General features: G+C 45.8%; 1 protein-coding gene across 3 annotated transcripts in view; it reads right to left on the reverse strand.

Moving 5' to 3' along the window:
• Window positions 1-19,798: 19,798 nt before the first annotated feature.
• The window catches only part of KCNIP1 (potassium voltage-gated channel interacting protein 1), a 532,042-nt gene continuing 530,997 nt past the window's right edge, over window positions 19,799-20,843 (reverse strand). For 2 of the 3 annotated variants that reach the window (XM_004371208.2, XM_004371209.1), the window contains exon 8: window positions 19,799-20,667. In XM_004371208.2, the coding sequence (XP_004371265.1) occupies window positions 20,620-20,667 (48 nt within the window). In that variant the 3' untranslated portion in view covers window positions 19,799-20,619. The remainder of the gene's footprint in view (window positions 20,668-20,843) is intronic. The other variant, XM_012560114.2, reaches the window with a different exon arrangement.

Genomic DNA, 20,843 nt, shown 5'->3' on the forward strand with positions numbered 1-20,843 from the left:
CTATCACAGGTATCGGGGTTAGGATTTACAACACATATTTTTGGGGGACACCATTCAATCTATAACACTGAACAAAAGCCAGTCATCAGGAGGATCCCATGTTAGGCAGGAACAAGGCAGCACTAGTACCCTGTCTGTGCTTAGTCATTGGCCCGGGTGATCACATGGCCCCAGCACCAGCAGCAGCCACCCAAGGTCCCATTATTATGTCCCATTAACATAATTATCCCCTACTTTGAACCCTTACTCACGAGGCAGGTTCTTTTGAAGTAGATCTGAGTAGTACATCTCCATGGCCGCCATATCCCCATTTTACAGATGAGGAAACTGAAGCACAGAGAGGTTAAGTCATTTCTCCAAGGTCTCACAGCTAATAAGTGGCAGAGCTGGAAACCAGAACTGGCCTGGTGCCAAACTTTACTCCCTTAACCGTCAGGTCACGTCATGAGCCTGTAAGATTATTTGTTGGTTTTTGAGGGGAAGTGCTGCGGTGTAGGTTTTGGAATCAAGCAGCCCTGCATGAACCTTCTCGATCTGCCACACACTAGCTCTGGGCCTGTGGGCAAAGGTGAGATTAAAGTACGTCAACTGTCTAGTGCAGGAGCCAGCACATATTAGGTGCTCAATAAATGTTAGCTTTTAATCTCATGCCACCTCCTAGGGGAGGCCACCAGAGGTCATACAACATGAAAAGGGACAGAAGAAATAAGCAAGTCTAAAATCAGGGTGGTGATGTTCTCAGTAGAGCTGTTTCCTAGACTTGTTCAGAGTATCTAAGAAACACCTACCCAGTCTGCCCCCATCATTTCGAGCAGCACCTTCAGGTCAGGGCTGGTCAGCTAGGTGCACAGGGCTGGTAATAAATGGAGCTCCTCCTCCCTGATCAGGATAGAATGATCCGATCTCAGTAGATGCATCTATCTCCATGCAGGGTGGGGGTGTCAAGAGCCACCCAGCCTTCTCCTGGCAGTAATCCAGGAGTCCCATGAAGAACCTGGCACAGGACCCCTCACTGCTACCCGTGGGAGGTAGAAGCCCATCAGAATAGTTTCAAAGACCGGCTTCCTCCTGTCCTCTGTGCTGATGGACCGAAGCCTGGGGGAAGCCTGGCTCCAAGGAAGGTCTGATTGTCAACCTGGGAAGGAAAGGTGCCAGGTACGGGCTGTTCAGGTGCAGCTCCATAGTGATGTCCAAGGTGAGTGCATTTCTCCATGCTGTCAGTGCTTCTTCCTGTATACAGTTTGTGTGTTAGAACCTCAGTGGTGCCGCTGAGTGACAGGTTCATTCAGCAAAGAATTTTCAAGTGCCTGCTCTGTGCACTGGGTGTGTGTCGGGGAGATGAATACATTGAGGGCCTCCCCCTTAAGGAGCTCATGATCCTGGGGGACAGGGATGCAGAGGAACAGGTGCTGGCATAGGGCATGTGCAATGTACAGGGAGACTTGCTGGAAGGAGAACTCAGCCACTCGAGGGTGGGAGGGCTTCTCACAAGCAGAGATACTTTATGAAGTCGCGAAGGGTGAGTTGAGGTTTGCCCTTGGGCAAAGTGGAAAGAGCATCCAAAGAAGAGGAAACACTACAGACATCAAGGGGAGCTGCCTAGATCAGTTTGGTTTAGCTGAATATAGAATCCCGGGGGTGAAGCGTCAGCAGATGCAGATGAACAGGAGGGGAGGACTAGGTCATGAAAGGCCTTGCCAAGGAGTTGGGGTTTCATTATATAGGTTGTGCAATATCCTTGTTATGGCGCTCAACAGAATGGACCCACCAAAAATAACGATAATCGTCATACTAATTATTATTCTATTCTTGTAACCAAGTGATTGCTTTGTGCCAGGCCCTCCTAAGGGCTTTATGTGAGTTAAAGCATTAATCCTTAAGACAACTTCCTGTGATAGATGCTGTGATTAGCCCCATTTTACAGATAAGGAAACTGTGGCACAGAAAGATGGCACCGTGAGTCAGTGGCCAGAGGCTGACTGACTCCCGGGTGCACTGTCCCATGACACAGATTTGCCACTGCCTTTTGCTTAAAGTGAAGAAAAACAATCACACAAAGCCCATAGTGTGATCGACGCACTGTTCATCTCAGCGGTCCCGTTGTTCCCGCCCTAGCCTTGCCTCTGAGATTTGGTTTTTGCTTCGTGTTTTTGTGCCAGGCTGTTGTCAGGAAGAATCAATGAGCACTTCAAGGGTTCTGAGGTCATAGGACAAAAGGCTTCTGTCTCTCAGGCCCAGATTTCAAATAATTCAGCCTTTCCATGGTTGGGGTTGCCTGGTTAACGTCACCACTCTCTCAGAGGGTCAGCTCTTATCCCCAAAAGACTGCCCGCTGACAGCAGGAATGCTTCTGTGCTGATGGCTCTGTGGGCCAGCTGTGCCTGGGGCTCAGGTTGGATGGACGCTGGGGTAGGCGCCAGGCCTGGTCCTGGGGTGGCCTCCGCACTGAGATGCAGCAGCAGTCATCCCAGCCTCCTCTTCTGGGGTGGAGTGGGGAGACTAACGTTATGGACCCCCACTATAGACCAGGGGTCCCTGGGTGGTGCAAATGGTTTAATGTGCTTGGCTGTTGACTGAAAGGTTGGAGACTCCAGTCTATCCAGAGGCACCTCAGAAGAAAGGCCTGGTGATCTACTTCTGGAAAATCAATCAGTGAAAACCCTGTGGAGCACATTTGTGCTCTAACACACATGGGGTCACCATGAATCAGAATCGGCTCAGTGGCAACTGGTGATGGTGGTGGACCATAGACCAGTCAAGATGTACGGTGGTCTATAGCTATTATCTCGTTTAATTTCTTAAGATCCTCATTTTTCAGATGAAGACACCAAGGCTTAGGGAGGCAAAGACTCTTGCTCATGATCATATAGTTAATAAATGGCGGAGCTGAATCTGAACCCAGTCTGACTGCAAAACCCATTCACTTTTCCTCTACACCATACTCATCTTGTGAGACAAGCATTATCATCTCTGTTTTCTAGATGATGAAAGGCTCAGAGAGGTGGAGTGACTTACCAAGGTTACACAGCAAGTATACATGGCAGGAGTGGGGTTGTGGCCCAGGTTGCGGCCCAGGCTCTCTGACTCCAGAGTCTCCAGGACAACCTTTCCGCCTGGCTCAGCAGAGCACCTGCATTCTGAGAAAGACCTAGACCCTGGAATCAGGAGCTTCTTTTTCTCTCCAGTCTCCAACCCTCAACACACTACCAACTTTGTGGGTCTGGCAGATGGAGAACCAAACAGAGTTGTTCTGCCTTCCCAGCCCCTTGGCCCCATGCTCTGGGGACCCTGTATCTGCAGTACTGCAGTGACCCCTGAGTCACGAATCAGGAGCCTGGTAAAGTCCTGGTGCCAGTCTGTGTCACCCTCTTGACCTTGGACAAGTCACTCACTGCCTTCATTTGTAAAGTGGGTTGATGAGCTGGAAGAGAATCAAATAAGGGGGAGGATGTGAAGTCTTTGAAAACAGCTCAGGCTGTACAACCACACGGGGGCAGTGGGAATATTATTATCTTGTTGTTGTTTTCCTCCTCCCTTCCTCATAAGGTTTTCAATGGCTGATTTTTAGAAGTAGATCACCAGGTCTTTCTTCCTAGGTACCTGGCCTCTGCCTACCGGCCGGCCTCCTTGCAACCCCTATCAGCACAAAAGGCCACTGTGCATGTCTCAGTCCAGCCTCCTCCACCCCCCAGTCTCCCTTTCTGTAGCTACCCCTCAGGTGGGCTGCTCTGGCCTGTTGGACCACATTCCTTAGTTTTCCTGTCCACTTGCCCTCCAGCCCTCTCCTGAGACCTCTGCCCCCAGCCTTCATAACAGGCTGGCTTCAGAACCTCGTTCCTAGAGTTGAAGTTTCCACAGCAGACAATGCAGCTGCCTTTGTGACAAAAACCGCAGGTAAATAAAGGCCTATTTACTGATTACCGGTAACTCACCAGGTACGTTAACTATTTCATCTTTGCAGCAACCGTGAGAATTTCATCCTGTTTACTGATGCTGAAAGTCGGGCTCAGAGGGGCCACGTGCCTAGGGGCACACAGCTGGGAAGAGGGGAGCCAGGATTCCAGCTCTGGTCTGGCTCAGTCACCCCAAACCAGACCCCTTTCCTCCTTCCCACACTGTACACCTGGGCTCCATTTGGGACCACTGCCCTGAGGGTGGGTCCTCCAGAAGGCCAGTGTCTGTGTGTCTGTGGCTGATTGCCCAGGAGGCAGAAGCCAGGACTGGCAACTTGGGCTGGGAGGGCTGTGTCCTACTTCTGGCTGCCTAGAATTTTCCAAACATCAGAAGAAATTGAGACTCTGGGGATAGTTCTGCCATCTGCCCCTTCACCTCAGCCCCACCCCAGCCTTTGAGTGACAGGAGTCCTGCCCCATAATGCCCACCTGGCCAGCCCTGAGCTCCCCCACCAGCCCAAGTGGTGTGAAGGAGGATCCCTGCTGAGTGTGGACTTTGCAGGAGAGGCAGCCGCCCAGGTGGGCAGGAAAGAACAGTCAAAAGCCTGGCTCCACCAGTGACCAGCATGTGATCCTGGACAAAGATCTTCACCTCTCTGAACCTCAGTTTCTTCATCTATAAAATGGGATCATATTCTCACCTCACTGAGGTATACCAGTCGCCATCAAGGCAACTCTAACTCATGGCAACCCCATATCAGAATAAAACTGTGCTCCAAGAGGTTTTCAAATGGCTGATTTTTCAGAAGTAGATTGCCAGGTCTTTCTTCCAAAGTGCCTCTGGGTGGACTCAAACCTACAACTGTTTGGTTAACAGCTGAGCGTGTTAACCATTTCCACCACCCAGGGACTCCTTCACTGTGGTGTGAGGAGGGATAAATGAGTCACAGTGTGAAAGAACTCCAAACTGAAAGCCCTGGGTAGCCCCCGCAGGACTCAGTGCAAAAATGAAAATGTAGGTTCCCTTGTTCACAAATTAATAGGAATTTCAAGGTGGTGACAGCAGAGCATTAAACCAAGTGGCGGGTCCTTCTAAGTGAGGGACCTTGTGCATACCCTTGTCGCTCGCAGAAGCAGGCGGCCCTGGCCCTGGGGTTAGGAACAGTGGAGCGCGTTTTTCTCCTTCTCCCGGTTAGGGGCTGCTCTACTCCTCTGACTCTCTGGCCCAGCAGGGAAGCTCATGCGGCGAATCCCCCAGCGCATTCAGCAAGGCGTCTGCCCCATCTAGCGGCCAAATGGTGAACAGCACCAGCCGCTCACATCCCGTTGACCGCTGCCTCCCTTGGCCAGTACCACTTCTGTGCCTGCAATCACAAGGGTGGGCATAGGGGTGCTTCCGAGTCATACCTGTCACCTCCGTTTTCACCACTTATCTCCAGTTAATCACTATATTGTCCTTCAGGGTCTCTCACATTGCTCCCTCACGTCCAGTCATTAGTTCCTTGGTCCACTCACCCACCCATTCACCCCATCAAGTTTTTGGTGAATGCCTCCTTGAGCCGCCATTGCCATGAGATTCATTAAGGTCCCCACCAGCCCCTCCAGAACTATTCCCTCCTGGTGCTTGCCATGCACCATCCCACCAGCTCCATGGCAGCGTGCATCTGAGAGCCCCACTTCCATCCCCACCTCCTCAGAGCCATTCTGGGGCTCAGCCACCTCCAGGAGAAAACACATTTCCTTAGATTGGCGTCTAAGACCTGTCACCCTGTAGCCCAGTCTGCCTTTTCCACCTTCATCTTCACCTTCACCTTCCTGATTTGCTCATTGTCTTTCAAACACACAGCCCCTTCCTGCCTCTGCCTTTGTGGACACCGCTCCTCTCCTTGGGGTCCCCTGCCTGTCGGCCTCTACAGGTCCCACCTCTGATGGGAAGGCTTCCAGGACTACAAGAATCTTCAGGGATTTCATCTTCCATTGTGGGAACAACAGTATGGAGGTGCGCTGGGAGACAAAACACGGACTTGGGTCAGAGGTAACCAGGTTACCTGGATGATTGTGGGCCGGCAACCTGCCTCCGCTCTTCTGAGTCAATCCCCCTGTCAGTTCACCACTACCACCAGTTGCCATCAAGTCGATTCAGACTCATGGCGACCTCACGTTTTTCAGAGTAGAGTAGGGTCAATGGCTGTTACCTTTCGGAAGCAGATTAGCAGGTCTTTTATCTGAGGTGCCTCTAACCTTTTGGTTAGTACTCTAGTGTTTAACTGTTTGCTCCAGTCAGGAACACCTTCCTTTGCCAATAAGTGGGAATAAAATGAAATAAAGCTTTAGTGAGGATTAAATGAAATAATTTATACTTGGCATTCAGAATGGTGTCTGGCTCCTGATAAGCACTGAATAAATGTTATGGTCATTATTATTGTTAAATTAATCTATTAACACTAACAGTATGACCTTGGGCAAGTGATTTCATCTCGTTGAGCTTTCCCATCTAGAAAATGGGGGATATCATTTATATTTCTACCCTGTGATTGCTGAAGATCATTCAAAAGCGATTGTAGCAGTACATCAACAGGGAACTACCAGAAATTCAAGCTGGATTCAGAAAAGGATGTGGAACCACAGATATCATTGCTGATGTCAGATGGATCCTGGCTGAAAGCCGAGAATACCAGAAGGAAATTTGCCTGTGTTTTATTGACTATGCAAAGGCATTCGACTGTGTGGATCACAACAATTGTGGATAACATTGTGAAGAATGGGAATTCCAGAATACTTAACTGTGCTCATGAGGAACCCGTACATAGATCAAGAGGCAGTCGTTTGAATGGGACAAGGGGATACTGCCTGGTTTAAAGTCAGGAAAGATGTGCGTCAGGGTTGTATCCTTTCACCATACTTATTCAATCTGTATGCTGAGCAAATAATCTGAGAAGCTGGACTAGATGAAGAATGGGGCATCAGGATTGGAGGAAGACTCATTAACAATCTGCAATATGCAGATGACACAACCTTGTTTGCTGAAAGTGAAGAAGACTTGAAGCACTTATGGCTGAAGATAAAAGACTACAGCCTTTAGTACGGATTACACTTCAACATAAAGAAAACAAAAATCCTCACAGCGGGACCAGTAAGCAACATCATGATAGGATGTCAAGGATTTCATTTTACTTGGATCCACATTCAACACCCATGGAAGCAACAGTCAAGAAATCAAATGAAGTATTGCACTGGGCAAATCTGCTGCAAAACCTCTTTAAAGTGTTAAAAAGTAAGGATGTCACCTTGAGAACTGTGTTAGTTATCTAGTGCTGCTATAACAGAAATACAACAAGTGGATGGCTTTAACAAAGAGAAGTTTATTCTCTCACAGTCCAGTAGGCTAGAAGTCCGAATTCAGGGTGCCAGCTCCAGTGGAAGGCTTTCTCTCTCTGTTAGCTCTGGAGGAAGGTCCTTGTCGTCAGCCTTCCCTTGGTCTGAGAGCATCTCAGCACAGGAATCTCAGGTTCAAAGGACATGCTCTGCTCCCGGGGCTGCTTTCTTGGTGGTATGAGGTCCCCAAGTTTCTCTGCTCGCTTCTCTGTATTATATCTCAAGAGACTGGCTTAAGACACTATCTAATCTTATAGATTTCATCAATATAACTGCTGCTAATCCATCTTATTACATCATAGTGATCGGATTTACAGCATGTAGGGAAATCACATCAGATGAAAAAATGGTAGACAATCATACAATACTGGGAATCATGATCTAGCCAAGTTGACAGATATTCTGGGGGGACACAATTCAATCCATGACAAGGACTAAGGTGCACCTGACCCAAGACATGGTGTTTTCAGTTGCCTCATATGCATATGAAAGCTGGACAATGAATAAGGAAGACTGAATAAGAATTGACGTCTTTGAATTATGGTGTTGGCAAAGAATATTCAATATATCATGCACTGACAAAAGACCTAACAAATCTGTCTTGGAAGAAATACAGCCAGAAAGCTCCTTAGAAGTGAGAATGGTGAGACTTCGTCTCACATACTTTGGACATGTTACCAGGAGGGACCAATCTCTAGAGAAGAACATCATGCCTGGTAAAGTAGAGGGTCAGCGAAAAAGATGAATACCTTCAACAAGATGGATTGACCCAGTGGCTGCAGAAGTGGGTTCAAGCATAACAATGATTATGAGGATGGCACAAGACTGGACAGTGTTTTGTTCTGTTGTACACAGTGTCGCTATGAGTGGGAACCGACTCGATGGCACCTAACATGTAGGAGGTGTTCAAGAGATGCTAGTCCCCTCCCTCACTCCTTGCTGTGGCCATTCATCAGATAGTTCCCTTTCTCAGTTCCTTCTTGATTTTCCAAAGTTACTTAATTATGGTACAATTGTATTTAACCCCTCTTCTGTGTTTCCCTAAGCAAATAATAACCTGAAGGACAGAGACTGGTTTTAATGGACTAACATTTATCATGGGGGCAGTGGTGGCTCACTGGTAGAATTCTCATCTTCTATGCAGAAGACCTGGTTTTGATTTCTGACCAATGCACCTCATGCACAGCTACTGCCATATGTCAGTGGAGGCTTGCATGTTGCTGTGATGCTGAACAGGTTTCAGAGGAGCTTCCAGATTAAGACAGATTAGGAACAAAGGCCTGGTGAGCTACTTCTGAAAATCAGTCAATAAAAACCCTATGGATCACAAAGGTCTGATCCACAACTGATCATGGGGTTGGTTCAGGGATCATTTCCTTGTGCATGGGGTTGCTGTGAGTTGAGGGCTGATTCCACAGCAGCTAACATTTGTCATGTAAGGACTTTATAAGCTCATTTATTTCAGTCCTCCTCTGCCTCGCCTTACACCTCCCTGCTTTCTTTTCTTTCTTTTACTTTTATTCTAGATGAGTAGCGACCGTAAGATTCTCTATTATTCTGCTTGATAGAATCCACAATAGTTTATCTCTTTTCATCTCTCCCCAAGCACTTTCCTATTCTCTGTTGGCATTAACAGTGAGGGTCTTGGACCCTTGGGACTGGTCAGGGAGTGGAGGTTGTGGGAGGGTTGGATACTCTTAGTTCCTTATCTGCTGCTACTCATGTTGCACCACTTGGCTAGAGAACCACTGGCACACAGCCCCCCCAGGTCCATGCCAGCCCCACTGGCTGGCTCTTTCAGTGCCATATTAATATTTATTTCTTTCCTCTCTACCCCTTCCTTCCTTTCCTTTCTCCTGCCCACCTAGCCCTGTGTGCTGTCCCAGCCCCCTCTCAATGGGCGGTGCTGCACCATTTGGCTGGAGAGCCACTGGCACACATCCTCCCCAAGTCCACGCCGACCCCACAGGCCAGCACCCTTAGTGCCATATTTTTTGGTTTTTTGTTTGTTTCTTCTCTGTCTTCCTTCCTTCCTTTCCTGTCTTCCACCCACCTAGTCACTTGTGCTATCCTTGCCCCCTCTCGATGGGTGGTGCTGCATCGTTCGGCTAGACTGCCACTGGCACACGGCTTCCGCATGTCTGTGCTGTCCCCACTGGCTGGCTCCCTCAGTGCCATATTTTTGTAGTTTGTTTACTTTGATCTTTTTTTAATTTTCTGTTTCTTCTCTCTCTCCCTTCCTTTCTTTCCTTTCTCACACCCACCTAGCCCTGTGCGTTGACCCCACCCCTTCTCGAAGGGCCTTGTTGCACCATTTGGCTAGAGAGCCACTGGCTCTCGGCCTCCCTGGGTCTGTGCTGCCATCACCGGCCAGCTCCCTTAGCACCATTTCTTAATTAATTAATGGTTGATTGATTAGTATTTCTTCTCTCTCTCTCTCCCTTACTTCCTTTTCTTTCTCCTGCCCACCTAGCTCCATGTACTGCCCTCCCATTCTTGATGGGCCATGCTTCACCATTTGGCTAGAGAGCCACCAGCACATGGACTCCCCAGGTCTGTGCCACCCCAACAGGCTGTATCCCTCAGCAATATATATATATATATATATATATTTTATCTTCCACATTCTCTCTTTTCATTTTCTTTCCCACTTAGGCCCTGTGCTCCCTCTGCCCCTTCCTGAGGGGCTGTGCAGCACCACTCAACAAAAGAGACACCAGCTCACCGCCATCCCAATTCCGCCCCGCCCCCAACGGCCGGCTTTCTCGGCACCATATTTATTTATTTATTGTTGTTGGGTTTTTTTGTTTCTTTTCTCTCTTTCCCTTGTTTGCTTTCCTTTCTCCTGCCCACCCAGCCCCATGTGCCACCCACGCCACTTCTCGACAGGCCAAGTCGCACTGCTCAGCTAGCGAGCTCCTGGCACACAGCCTCCCAGGGTCTACCCCACCCCACACACCCAATCCCACTGTGCCACCATCTTATTTACTTTTTTCTTTCTTTGTGCTTTTTTTCACTTCTTTTTCTCTCTCTTCTTTCTCTCACCCACTTAGCTCCACCAATCATATCCTCTCTTTTCCCTTCTACCTATCTGCACTGTGCATCAAGCACCAAGCCTCTGAACAACATCGGCATGGACTCCAGGCCCCCTCACTGCCAGCCCCAGTTTGTGCCGCAAACAACCCGTCCCTGCCCCTCTGCCTCTGCTGAACGTGCCCTGATGCACCATAGCTGAGCAACCAGCCCTGCCGCCTACCTGGACAAGGTGGTAAGAAGTATTGTGTACACAGACGAGCAAGCAACAAAAGACACCCAGCCTGCCTGCCCAGACATAACCAAATAAAACAAAAAAGCAAGATGAAGCAAATAAATGTACAATCAATAAATGAAGAAAATAATTCCTGAATGTCCCCGAGACAGCAGACAATATTAAAACATATAAAAAATCAGGACAGGATGACTATAGTAAGTGATCAAAATAAAACACCAGATGACCTTCTGGTAGAAGAAAAGGCACAAGAACTACCTGATAGGGAATTCAAAAGTCTAATATTCAGAGTCCTCCAAGAGATTAGGAAAGAGATGAGGGAAAACACAGAAAAAAATAAGGAAAAAGTAGAAAAAACCATGGAAAATACAGACAAAATCAGGGAAAACACAGACAAAGCAATGGAAGAATTCAGGAAAATAATACAGGAACAAAATGTCAAAATAAATAAACAACCGATCTGCTGCCATAAAATCATTGTCCCCTTCAGGCGTTTCCATGAAAACATCAACTGAATATGGTTCACAGAATGTGGAACAGGACCAGGATCTTCTATTACTAGCTTCAACCACCCATCCATCAGTTTGTGGTACTGTGGTGACTTGCATGTTGCTATGATGCTGGGAGCTATGCCACTTGTATTTCAAATACCAGCAGGGTCACCCATGGTGGACAGGTTTCAGTGAAGCTCCCAGACTAAGATAGTCAAGGGGGAAAGGCCTGGCAATATACTTCTGAAAATGAGCGAATGAAAACCCTATGGATCACAACAGAATGCACTCTGATATAGTGCTGAAAGATGAGCTCCCTGGGCTGGAAGACACTCAAAATATACAGTGGCTGCAACAGTGGACACAAGCATACCAATGATAGTGAAGATGGTGCAGGACTGGGCAGTGTTTCCTTATGCTGTGCATGAGGTTGCCATGAGTTGGAGTTGACTCAATGACAACTGAGAACAACAAATTACTAGCCTCTACTAGGCTGGCTAAGGAGACCTGAGTGGGCTTTGGGACCGATGCCAGAGCAGTGGGCCCAGGGTTGGCAGGGGGTGGGGAGAGATGTGATACAGTGGGAGAAACCTGGCTGAGAATGAACTGGCCAGAAGAAAGACCAGGGAAGGTAAGATGATAAGGCTTAGTAACTGAAAGTGCTTCTTGAGGAGAGGGAGGTCTCCAAGCTGTAGCCCAGAAAATGTGCTGGGGGTGTGTGCTGGGACCCCGGACTCAAAATTTTAAACAGCTTTATTAAGATATAATTGACATACAATAAACTGCATGTAAACAATTTGGTATGTTTGACATATGTATATACATGTGAAATTGCCACACAATCAAGATAATAAACACATCCATCACCCCAAAATATTTCCTCTTGTCTCTTGATAATTTCTCTCACCCCTTCTCCCACCTCTCCTTCCAGCCCAGGCAACCACTGACCTGCTTTATGTCACTATAGATTAGTTTGCATTTTCTAGAATTTTATCTATACGGAATCATACAGTATGTACTCTTTTTTTTGTCTAACTTTTTTTATTCAGCATAATTATTTTGAGATTCATTCATGTTATTGCATGTATCAGTAAGGCATTCCTTTTTATTACCAAATAGTCTTCCAGTGTATGGATATACTGCAGTTTGTTTATCCATTCACCTGCTGATGGACGTTTGCATTGTTTTCAGTTTGGGGCTGTAACAAATAAAGCTGCTATGAACATTTGAGAACACGTGTTTGTATGAATACATCCTTTCATTTCTTTTGAGTAAATACATAGGAGTGAAATGGCCGGATCACATGGTAGATGTGTGTTAAGTGTTTTAAGAAACTTCTAAAAAGTTTTCCAAAATAATTGTCCCATTTTATATTCTCAACTGTAATGAATGAGAGTTTGATTTCCTCCATATCTTTGCCAGTGCTTGGTATGGTCAGATTTTTTATTTTAGCCATTTTAATAGGTGTATAGCTGTATCTTGTTGTGGTTTTAATTTGCATTTCCCTAATGACTAGTAACGCTGAGCACCTATTGTTCTTTGGTGAAGTATCTGTTTGCATTTTTTGCTCATTTTTATATTGGGTTGTTTGTTTTCCTATTATTGAGTTTTGAAAATTCTTTATAAACTCTGGATACAAGTTCTGCATCAAATACATGCTCTACAAATTACGTTTTCCTCAATCTTTGTCTTTTCATTCTCTTAACAATGTCTTTCAAAGACCAGAAGTTTTTAATTTTGATGAAATCCAATTTATCAATTTGTACTTTTATAGATCATGCTAGCTAAGAAATATTTGCCTCACCTAAGGTCTCAAGGAAACCCTGGTGGCATAGTGGTCAAGAGCTATGGCTGCTAACCAAAAGGTCGGCAGTTTGAATCCACCAGGTGCTCCTTGGAAACTCTATGAGGCAGTTCTACTCTATATCTCTCCACTTAAGTCTTCTTTAATTTCTCTCAGCAGTGTTTTATAATGTTTGATGTATGTCTTTAACTTTTTTTGTCAGATTTATCCCTGAGTATTCAGAATGCCCCAAGTTCAAATTGCTGCTCTTACCGTTTATGAGCTCATTGATCATCATCAAGTTATTTAAACTTTCTGAGCCCTAGTTTCTTTATACTCGTTGTTAGCTGCCATTGATTCCAAATTATGGTGACCCCATGTGTTACAGAACTGCTCCATAGAATTTTCTTGGCTGTAATCTTAACAGAAGCAGATTGCCAGGCCTATCTTCCATAGTACTGCTGGGTGGGTTTGAACTGCCAACCGTTAGGTTAGCAGTTGAGCCAATCTCAATTCAATCTCAATGAGGATTGAATGAGGTGAATGCATGTGAAGTATTTAACACATAGTAAGTGCTCAATAAATGATATTTGCTATTATTATTCCATCATGGTTGTAAAGTAGGTGACAGAGCAGTGTGGGGCATATGGCAGTAGACTGAGTTTCTGGTCTCAGATCTGTTACTACTCACCTGTGTAGCTGTGTGCTTTGGTTGCCCATCTGTCATGGTGGGAGGGGCCAGTTAGCATGTGTTAAGTTGCAAGTTGCTGAAAGTTCAACTCAAACTGTCTTAAATAATAAAAGAAGAATTTATTGAAATATGTGACCAAAACACTAGATGTAAAAGCAGATTCAGGTAGAGCTTGATCCAGCAGTTCAGTGAAAACATTAAGAAGTCAGTCTCTTTTCATCTTTCTGCCTTGACTTCTGTGGTATTATGTTACCTGTAAGTTAGCTTCCTTCCAGGTTTTGAAATGATTGCCAGCGCTAATTGCTTTCTCATCCATGTCCAGCAGGAAAATGAATAACTTTGTTTCATCATTCTCAGTAAAAGCCCTAAAATTCACACCGTTTGGATTGGTTTAGGTCTTAAACCTACCCCTAAACCAGTCACTGTGGCCAGGGCATGGAAGGCCATGACTGGCTTAGCCTAGGGCCTGGGCTCCAGTTCTAGAAGTGGGAGAGTAGTTGGCTTCCCAGTAACTCATGGGCTCTCAAATGTCCAGCCAGTGAGGTGACTGCTTCTAGGGTTTTTTCCCACACCTTGTTCTGAGTTATGTTGGCCCCCAGTCAATCACTGGGCTATGATATAGAATTTGCTGAGGTCTGCCAATGAAGTTGGCCTTTATTTTGATGTTGAGGGACATGTCATAGATTGAATTATGTCCCCCCCACAAAATGTGTGTATCAGTTTAGCTGGGCCATGATTCCCAGTATTGTGTGGTTGTCCTCCATTTTGTGATTGTAATTTTATATTAAAGAGGATTAGGGTGGGATTGTAACACCCTTACTAAGGTCACAGCCCTGAGGCAATGTAAAGGGAGTTTCCTTGGGGTGTGGCCAGCACCACCTTTTATCTTACAAGAGATAAAAGGAAAGGTAAGCAAGCAGAGAGTTGGGGACCTCATACCACCAAGAAAGCAGTGCCAGGAGCAGAGCGTGTCCTTTGGACCCAGGGTCCTTTCATGGAGAAGCTCCTAGTCTGGGGGAATATTGATGAGAAGGCCGACAGAGAGAGAAAGACTTCCCCTGGAGCTGATGCCCTGAATTTGAACTTTCAGTCTACTTTACTGTGAGGAAATAAACTTCTCTCTGTTAAAGCCATCCACTTGTGGTATTTCTGTTATAGCAGCACTAGATAACTAAGACAGGACATATGTATTTCCATTCCTCTAAGAAATCCATATGGAGTCCCTGGGTGGTCCAAACAGTTAAGTGATCAGCTACTAACCAAAAGGTTGGAAGTTCAAGTCTACCCAGAGGCACCTCAGAAGAAAGGCCTGGCAATCTATTTCTGAAAAACCAGCCATTGAAAGCCCTATGGAGCACAGTTCTACTCTGACACACATGGGGTCTCCATGAGTCAGAATCAAGTCCATGGCAACTTTTTTTTTTTGCTAAGAAAACCATATGGGCATCTTTGCATATGTACTTGGCATTATTTCCTTTCGAGGAAGAGTAATTTGGCTTGAATTCCTGATTTGTTTTCATTGCTTTTTACTAACAGTTTTCGTGGCAGCTGCTTTCCAACACCTTCTGGTGTTTGTATATCATTAGAGGTACTTTTAAGAACAAGTGAAGAATGGTCTTCATGCTCTCTAAGAAATAGAGCTGGGCATGGATTTTGGAGCTTGGCAGACTTTTCACCCCATTTCCAGCTATGTGGGCAAGTCTCTACATGTCTCTGGGCATCATTTTTCATCTGAAAAATAGGTGCTTAGGATGCCTATCTCACAGTGTTGTTAAGAAGATCAAGTAATACAATGTCCATAGAGAACTTGGCACCTAGCATTGGCCCTTAGTTCCATCTGCACTTCCCTCTGGATTTATTCAGAAATGTGATGTTAGAGAGCCATAGGGAGTGGTCATGGTGGACCCTCCATTTCTAAGCCAAAATGTGATTTTCTTATTGGAACAAGGAATAGAATCTCAAGCCTGAACGAGAAGTGACAGGAGGTCCAGATTTTCTATAAATGCCTGGGCATTTCTCCCATCCCCCTTCCAACCCCCACCCCCCCATGTCTCCATGGATGGCTTCTCACTGCTCAGGTCCTAGCTCAGCTGTACCCTCCTTCGAGAAGACTTCCCTAACCACCTTACTTATTATGGATTGAATTGTGTCCCTGTGATTGTGACCTTGTTTGGAAATAGAGTCCTTGAAGATGTCATCAGTTAGATTAACATGAGGTTATACTGGAGTAGGATGGGTCCTACTGGTGTCCTTATTAAAAAGGAGAAGAGACACAGAGACAGGGAGACAGAGAAAGGATGTCATGTGACACTGCTGCCCAAGGAATGCCATGGATTACCAGGAACCACCAGAAGTAGGAGAGAGGCACGGAACAGTTTCTCTGAGCCCTCAGAAGGAATCGACACAGCTGATACCCTGATTTGGACTTCTAGCCTCCAGAACTGTGAGACTACATATTTCTGGTCTTATAAACCACCCAGTTGGTGGTATTTTGTCACAACAGCCCTAGGAAACTGATACACTGTCTAAAGTAGCTTCCCCCAGCCTCCCCAGTAACTCTATCACATCACATACTTTTTGTCTTCATGTCTCTTTATTAAAAATCACTTTTTTGTTGTTGTTTGTTTCCTCCCATGGGAATATAAGGTTAATGAGAGCAGGACACATATCTGTCTTATTCATTATTTTAAGTTAGGTTCCTCCAGAATCCGACCCTGCCACAGGCTGTGAAGTCAAGTAGTTTATTTGGGAAGTGATCCCAGGTAGCGCTGGTAGGGGAGTGTGGGAATGAGACAGGGAAGGGAAGGAGGTACATAAAGGGTAAACTTTTGAGCAGGTTACTGTTGTGGACAATTGGGCTCACTCCTATGAGGACGTATAGGAGATGGGATAGACTATACCTTAGAGTTCTTACTGAGAGGAGAGGGATGTGGGCTATTTATCCACCAACTCTTGCCAGTCACTGGTTAATGGTTGCTCCTGGCAAGTGTTAACTCCTGAATTCTTATGGCCTGCCTTGCATGCAGGCAGAATGGTCTCATGGCTGGACTCTGACTGTGACAGTCAGAGTTACAGACAAAGAGTCAGAAGCATTTGCAGTTGGCAGCAGCTGAGCCCACCTGCATGGTGGTGGTGAGTGCCAAGGGGATGTGACTGAGGCAGCTACCGCGTCTGCTGCACAGTTGAATCTCCATCAGCAGGCATGGAGACTGGCAAATGGGGATGATTTCTTGGAAAGATTCAGGGGGAGCAGGATCCCTGCAGGAGGCCAGGTTGGAGAAAGTATCCCAGGTAGAGAACTTTGTTTCCCTAATACCCCAGTTGCTGAGAGATGCATAGACTCACACAAGCACAGGCCTCTCTTTGTCTTGCTTTAATTTGTGCTACTGTGGAAACTGCAGCTTTTATTTTTTTTCTTGTTTCTTGATTAAAAGCGTTGATGAATGGTGGCCAATATCCTCCCCATTGCTGTAATATGCTGTCCTTTCCCCTCATCCTGACCAGCACAGTCATCTCCCATTCTTTGGATTATTCATCTTAGGACCAGTTTGGAATCTTCTTTCATCCTGACTTCTCTTTGAATATCCGCAGTTACTGATGTTCTTGTCAGCATTGGGTGCTCAGAATCAAAGGGTGTCCAGCCCTTCCATGGTTCTAGAGCAGGGGTTCTCAGCCCTGGGTGTTCATTGGAATTGCCCAGCTAGCTTTTAAAGCTTACTGATGCTCAGGGCCTCACCGCTAGAGATTCTGATTCAGTTCATCTGGGATGGGGCCCGGGCATTTGTCACTTCAGAAAATTTTTGCTTCCCTGCTCCCCACGTGATACTGAGATGCAGCCAAGGCAGAGAAATACTGACCTAGACTTTATATAGGCATCTGATGCTGGCATCTGAAAAGGGCAGAGGTATGTTTAGCTTCAGGTATAGCTTGATTCAGCAGCTCAGTGACATCATCAAGGGCTCATTTTCTGTTTTTTATCTCTCTGCCGTGCCACCCAGGAGTCTCTGGGAGGTGCAAACAGTTGAGCTCTTGACTACTAACCTAAATGTTGGCAGTTCGCACTCACTTAGAGGAGACTTGGAAGAAAGTCCTGGCAATCTGCTTCTGAAAGATCACAGTCATAAAAACACTATGGAGCACAGTTCTACTCTGACAAACATGGGGTTGGAATCGACTTGATGGCAACCGGCATCAGTGGTGGTGCCATGCCTTCTGTGGTATCAGGTTTATATTCCCTTTGGTTGGCAGGTAAGCTCTCAGAATCCCTAAATAGCTGCCAGTATGTTGTAGGACTACATGCTTTCTAATTCACGTACAGCAGGAGAGAGAGCATCTTTGTCCTATTATTCCCAGCAAAAGTCTTGAGATTCATGTGGTTTGGACTGGCTTAGGTCTCAAATCTATCCCTGGAACAATCATGTGGCCAGGTGGATGGAAGGGACAGAGTGACTTAGCTCAGATATGTGCTCCATTCCTAGAGCTGGGTGTGGTTAGCTTCCAGCATCTCAGTCCTTGACGCACATTGGAATTAGCTGGGCAGATTTTAAAGAATTCTGATGCTTGGGGCTTACCCTCAGAGACTCTCTGTCAATTGGTCTGGGGTGGCTCCTAGGCATTGGCATTTTTCAAAGCTCCCCAGGTGATCCTGCTGTGCAGTCAAGGTGGAGACCTACTGCCCTAGACATCGTACAGCTTTGTGATACAAGCTCAGACCCCACATGGGAAGTTTCACAAGTACAGATCCTCTGTATGCTTGCTGGTAGTCCCTGGATTGTGTAAATGGTTAATGCATTTGGTTGCTAACTGAAAGGTTGGAGAATCAAATCCACCCAGAGGCACCTCAGAAGAAAGACCTGGCAATCTACTTCAAGAAAACCAGCCATTAAAAATTCTATGGAACACAGTTCTACTCTGGCACACATGGGGTTACCATGAGTTGGAGACTAGATGACAGCTTTTTTTTTTTTTTTTAATGCCTTGCCTAGGGTCAACTGCATGTCCAGCTGCCTTAGGTGATCCCATGGTTACATTCAGGAAGCCAAATAAAGGAACACCGTGGTGGCCCTTACAGTTTTCCAACCAAGAGAGGCAGCAGTCAATGGCGATCAGATTGAGAATATTTCACTCATGCGTGAGATGTGGTGGCCTGACCCATGGTTACCTGAGGCATTCCCTTCTCTGCATCTGTTTCCTCATCTGTTACACAGGTTCAAAGAATACCTGTGCCTCTGAATCGGCTAAAGATGAAATTTGTGTGAGACACCCTCAGTTCCCTAGGGTTAGCCAGAATCCCCTGCTAAGTAGTCTCTATGTTAGAGTGGGAAGAGTTTAATCTCTCTTTGGAGCTACTGTCTATGCTTCCCTAGCCTTAAAGAGGAATTCAGAAGAAAAAAATTATCAGAAAATAGTGAGCCTGGCTTCTTTTAAGAAGCTCTGGGCAATTGAATTTTATCAAATAATTTTTTTGAATCTACTGAGATGATCATATGGTTTTTCTTTTTATTCTACTAATGTGGTTAATTGCATAGATTAATTCTTGAGTGTTAAACAAACCTTGCATTCCTGGAATAAACACATTTGTTTATGATGTATTATGCTTTTTACATATTGCTGGATTTGATTTTTTGTACCTATGGTGTATATAGTGGTACCTTAGGCAGGTCCCCTCACCTCGCTGAGCTTCTGTGTCCTCATCTGTAAAATGGGGACTTCACCTTCCAGAATGCTCTACCATGAGCATTAAATAAGATAATGTATATAAAGCTCCTAGCACAGCAGTTGGTATATAATAGTGGTTTAGTAATTTGCTTTCCTTCCAAGAATGCTACTGTTAGCACTTCATACTTTTAATTAGATGTCAAATGCGGTAAATGAGACCCAGGGTATTCAACTAAGTCATTGTTTGCTAATAATACGTAGGCTGAAGCCACTTGATAAGCCCTGGGTTCCAAGTCCCTCAGCAGGGAGTCCTTTTCTCCTCTTCATCGCTGTACTTCCAACCATACCACTTGAGGCTCCAGACTTTCTACATTGGAGGGTCTTGGGAATTGTGATGTTTTTGGAGGTGTTGTGAGGGTCTTGTCTTGAAGCAGCATTTGCATATAGTCACACTATTTGTATTTGAATTGCATGTTTGCTTGGGGTGACTTGGAGGTTGGTGAGGATGATTCGACTACCTGGCACAGTGCCTGGCACATAGTAAGTACTAATAACTGGATGCTAAATGAATGGACTAACCTTCCATTTTCACAACTTAACTCCTTGCCTGATGGAGTGATGGAAGAAATGAAGATTACAAGTGTAAGAAATAGTTCTGTTTATTGATTAGAACATGGTATAAAATTACAGCTATTTGTGGGCATCCTGGGCTGTCTGGGAAAGACATGCAGTGCTGGGCTCTAGCAGGGGATGGGGTGGAGGCATGGACCATTGGACAATGACTCCCTTCCTGGGCATATTAAGGGACTTGCATTAACAGCACAGATGCTAGTGGGAGAGAGAGTTTTTGGCCCTTGTCTCTGGAAACAAAGGATGTGGGCAGTTTGGGTCATCAGACAATGCCTTGCTTAATAAATCAGTCTTATCCTGCTTGTGGTAGGTGCTGGCTCTCCCAATCTAGCCATGGTTGATTCTAATTGTTCTGTAGAATGCTCATTCTTCCCACCAAAGAAAGAGAAACAGGCACATTGGTTTGGGAGGCCAACAGAGGGCAGTGTGCATTTGCCACAGGTCTTCTTGCTTCCAGACATCAAGGTCTTCTGGACTTGGAGGCAGTGAGTCGGGGCACGCAAGCGGAACATCGTGCACTACTATTTAAGCTGAAGCAGAGGGACCTTCCATAGGGCAGTAGTGTGAAGAGATGAGCATGCTTCCAAAACAAACTCAAGTTTCATTTTGTCTCTCTCAAGAAGAGGGAGGAGGAAGGATTGGCAATCAGAGACTCAGCCAGGCAATGCTGGGTTCCATAGAAAGTCTTCAGCAGAGAATGCTTTCAAAGTGTTTAAAAGGTGTTTCTGTCCCAAGAGTTGGTGTGTAAAGTCAGAACAAGGGCAGATCAGGGTGTTAAAGTGGTTGTTTAGTACAACGTCTCTGAGAGCTGGATGACTGAGTGTCCCCAATTACATGACATTTTGGAACAGCTGGAGGGACCTCATGATATTGTCATCCTGGGAAGAGAACAAGGGAAAAAAAGAGGATGGTTAGAACTCTCTGAGGTTCCTCAGGCTCTGTAATTCTCGGGAGCACACCTCCAGCATGAGTTTCCTGTGCAGAAAGAACTCTGCAAGGTTATCAGAAACAAGGAATAGGAGGTGGAGACTTAGAAAGTGAGCAACTCAAAGCA

This window comes from Trichechus manatus, unplaced genomic scaffold (assembly GCF_000243295.1).
Source record: "Trichechus manatus latirostris isolate Lorelei unplaced genomic scaffold, TriManLat1.0 scaffold00011, whole genome shotgun sequence".
Lineage (NCBI taxonomy): Eukaryota > Metazoa > Chordata > Mammalia > Sirenia > Trichechidae > Trichechus > Trichechus manatus.